Source organism: Elephantulus edwardii, unplaced genomic scaffold (assembly GCF_000299155.1).
Source record: "Elephantulus edwardii isolate Elephantulus edwardi_28Jun2011 unplaced genomic scaffold, EleEdw1.0 scaffold00147, whole genome shotgun sequence".
Taxonomy (NCBI): Eukaryota; Metazoa; Chordata; class Mammalia; order Macroscelidea; family Macroscelididae; genus Elephantulus; species Elephantulus edwardii.
This window is the reverse complement of record NW_006399897.1, coordinates 7,215,977-7,219,873: the sequence shown is the minus strand read 5'-3', so window position 1 is coordinate 7,219,873 and position 3,897 is coordinate 7,215,977. Positions and strand designations below refer to the sequence as shown.

Here is a 3,897-nt window from a genome sequence, read left to right as displayed (position 1 = left end):
GTGTTTTTCCTAAAATAAAAAATTAAAGGAGAATATATACCCCCCCATTCCCTTTGCTGAAGGCCTTAATGCTAAGTTTAGATTTCTTATAAAGACAAATTACAATTCAGTGAATGAGAGCGATTTTATGTTGGAAAAAAAAGAAAAGAAAAAAATCCATAGTATGATGTTTGTTGCTGGTGCTGTGTGGAGAGAGAATAAAGAGCCTCCAAGTAAGGAAGAACCTTACCTGAAGCACAGAAATGAAGTCAGTTGAACATATTTTGATTTTTCCTTCATGGTCCCCAAAATATATTTGCATTGTATGCTAAATTGTTAATTGAAATAATTCATTTTGGAACTATGAGTATGGGAAATGGGGTTTTAAAAGTGTTATTTTAAATTATTATTTTGCTTTGATATAAAGTAATTTATTAAATGTAGAAATTTAAGAATTTTATGCTATTGATATATTTTCATTTAGTAAATGTTAGTAATTATTATAAGCCAACTGCTGCTGTTCATTAAGGTCTTATAATAAAGATTTTAGTTTTTTCTTTTACTTAAAGTTATTCTTTCTTTTCTTTATTAGTTAAACCAGAGGATTCACCATGGCTTCTGTGGCTCCATCCCAAACTTCACGAACTGTTGCATCACATGTTCCTTTTGCAGATTTATGCTCAACTTTAGAACGAATACAGAGGAGTAAAGGGCGTGAAGAAAAAATTAGACATTTTAAGGAATTCTTGGATTCTTGGAGAAGATTTCATGATGCCCTTCATAAGAACCAGAAAGATGTCACAGACTCTTTTTATCCAGCAATGAGGCTCATTCTTCCTCAGCTTGAAAGAGAGAGAATGGCTTATGGAATCAAAGAAACGATGCTCGCCAAGCTTTATATTGAATTGCTTAATTTGCCCAGAGAAGGAAAAGATGCCCTTAAACTTTTAAATTACAGAGCACCTACTGGAACTCGTGGAGATGCTGGGGACTTTGCATTGATTGCATACTTTGTGCTGAAGCCAAGATGTTTACAGAAAGGAAGTTTAACCATTCAGCAAGTAAATGACATTTTAGACTCAGTTGCCAGCAATAATTCTGCCCAGAAAAAGAGCCTCGTAAAGAAGAGCCTTCTTCAGTTTATAACTCAGAGTTCAGCACTTGAACAAAAATGGCTCATACGAATGATCATAAAGGACTTGAAGCTTGGTGTTAGTCAGCAGACGATATTTTCCGTCTTTCATAATGATGCTGCTGAGTTGCATAATGTCACCACGGATCTGGAAAAAGTCTGCAGGCTACTGCATGATCCTTCAGTGGGACTCAGTGATATTTCTATCACATTATTTTCTGCCTTTAAGCCAATGTTAGCCACTATAGCAGATATTCAGCGCATTGAAAAGGATATGAAACACCAGAGTTTCTACATCGAAACCAAGCTAGATGGTGAGCGTATGCAAATGCACAGAGATGGGGATGTGTATAAATTCTTCTCCCGAAATGGGTATGACTATACTGATCAGTTTGGTGATTCTCCACAGAGTGGTTCTCTCATACCATTCGTTCATAGTGCTTTCAAAACAAATATACAAAACTGTATTCTTGATGGGGAGATGATGGCCTACAATCCTAACACCAAAAGTTTTATGCAAAAGGGAAGTAAGTTTGATATTAAAAGAATGGTGGAAGATTCTGATCTGCAAACTTGTTACTGTGTATTTGATGTATTGATGGTTAATAATAAAAAGCTGGCACATGAGACTCTGAGACAGAGATACGAAATTCTCAGTAGTGTGTTTACACCAGTACCAGGTAGAATAGAAATAGTGCAGAAGACAGAAGCTCATACCAAGAAAGAAGTAATTGATGCTTTAAATGAAGCAATAGATAAAAGAGAAGAGGGGATCATGATAAAATACCCTTTGTCCATTTACAAGCCTGACAAAAGAGGTGAAGGATGGTTAAAAATTAAGCCTGAGTATGTAAATGGCCTAATGGATGAATTAGACATTTTAATTGTTGGAGGCTATTGGGGTAAAGGTTCTCGGGGTGGAATGATGTCTCATTTTTTATGTGCAGTGGCAGAGAAACCCCCTCCTGGTGAAAAACCGTCTGTGTTTCATACCCTCTGTCGTGTTGGTTCTGGTTACACCATGAAAGAACTCTATGACCTGGGTTTGAAATTGGCCAACCATTGGAAGCCTTTTCATAAAAAAGCTCCACCCAGCAGCCTTTTATGTGGCACAGAGAAGCCAGAAGTGTACATTGAACCTTGTAATTCTGTCATTGTTCAGATTAAGGCTGCAGAAATTGTCCCCAGTGATATGTATAAAACAGACTGCACCTTGCGCTTTCCACGAATTGAAAAGATAAGAGAAGACAAGGAGTGGCATGAGTGCATGACTCTGGATGACTTGGAGCAACTTAGAGGAAAAGCATGTGGAAAACTCGCATCTAAACACCTGTATATAAATGATGATGATGAACCACAAGGGAAAAAACGAAAAGCTGCCGCCCCAAAGATTAAGAAAGCTGTTCAAATCGTTGAACACTTTAAAGCACCTAATCTTTCTAACATAAACAAAGTTTCTAACGTGTTTGAAAATATTGAGTTTTGTGTTATGAGTGGAATGGACGGTCATTCAAAGCCTGATCTGGAAAACAGAATTGCCGAATTTGGTGGTTATATTGTGCAAAATCCAGGTCCAGACACAGCCTGTGTAATTGCAGGGTCTGAGAACATCCGAGTGAGGAACATCATTTCTTCTGATAAACATGATGTTGTGAAGCCTGACTGGCTCTTAGAGTGTTTTAAGACCAAAAGCTGTGTGCCATGGCAGCCTCGCTTTATGATTCATATGTGTCCATCAACAAAACAACAGTTTGCTCTTGAATATGATTGCTATGGTGATAGTTATTTTGTTGATACAGATATAAATCAACTAAAGGAAGTGTTCTCAGCAATTAAGCACACTAATGAACAAACTCCTGAAGAAATGGCTTCAGTGATTGCTGATTTAGAATATCGATATTCTTGGAACAGTTCTCCTTTCAGTATGTTTCGGCACCACAGGGTTTACTTGGACCTATATGCTGTGATTAATGACTTGAGTACTGAAATTGAGGGAACTATATTAGCTACTAAAGCCTTGGAGCTTCGATTTCATGGAGGAACAGTAGTGTCTTGTTTAGGTGAGGGAGTTTCTCATGTCATCGTTGGAGAGGATCATAGTCGTGTTGCAGATTTTAAAGCTTTTCGAAGAACTCTTAAGAAAAAGTATAAAATTTTATCAGAAGCATGGATAACTGATTCAGTAGACAAGTGTGAATTACAGCAAGAAAACCAGTATTTGATTTAAAACTAACTTTTCCTGTGTTGTAGGAAAGAGAAGTTGCACATTCACCTTGACAAGGAAGAGGCCCTCAGGTCTTACAACACCCATATGGTTAAGGCATTGCTATCTACTTTGGAGCATCTAACCATTATTTAAAAAAAACACAACACAACATAAAAAACAAAACACCCTAACTTTTCTTTATGACTGATTATGCAGAGGATAATCTTAAAATGCTAACTACATTTAGTTTATTTTCTCTTATTTATTCAGCAATATTAGATAAGGAAAAACACTTCAGAGTTTTGAGACTATAAAGACAGTGAAGGACACAAAGCCAAGGAGGGAAAAAGCATCTTTTTTTAGTGTAGTATTTAATGATTTTTAGAAGCACAATGAAATAATTAAAACTTCTATACCAATAGAAATCTAGAATTTTGATTTGAGATACCACTAAAATATTTTGAGACTTAAAAGTCCTTAAAAGTGTCTTTTTAAATAGAATTTTCTGAGGTTAAATTAAAATTTTTGTAATCCTTTTTTACCTAGCAAAAGCATTATAATAAAAAGTAGAATTGTTATA

General features: G+C 35.9%; 1 protein-coding gene across 1 annotated transcript; it reads left to right on the top strand.

Moving 5' to 3' along the window:
- The first annotated feature begins 575 nt into the window (after positions 1 to 575).
- LIG4 (ligase IV, DNA, ATP-dependent) lies at positions 576 to 3,360 on the top strand. Its single transcript, XM_006894616.1, has one exon. It carries the CDS (start codon positions 591 to 593, stop codon positions 3,336 to 3,338), a length of 2,748 nt encoding a protein of 915 aa, XP_006894678.1. The 5' UTR covers positions 576 to 590; the 3' UTR covers positions 3,339 to 3,360.
- The last annotated feature ends 537 nt before the right edge of the window (positions 3,361 to 3,897 follow it).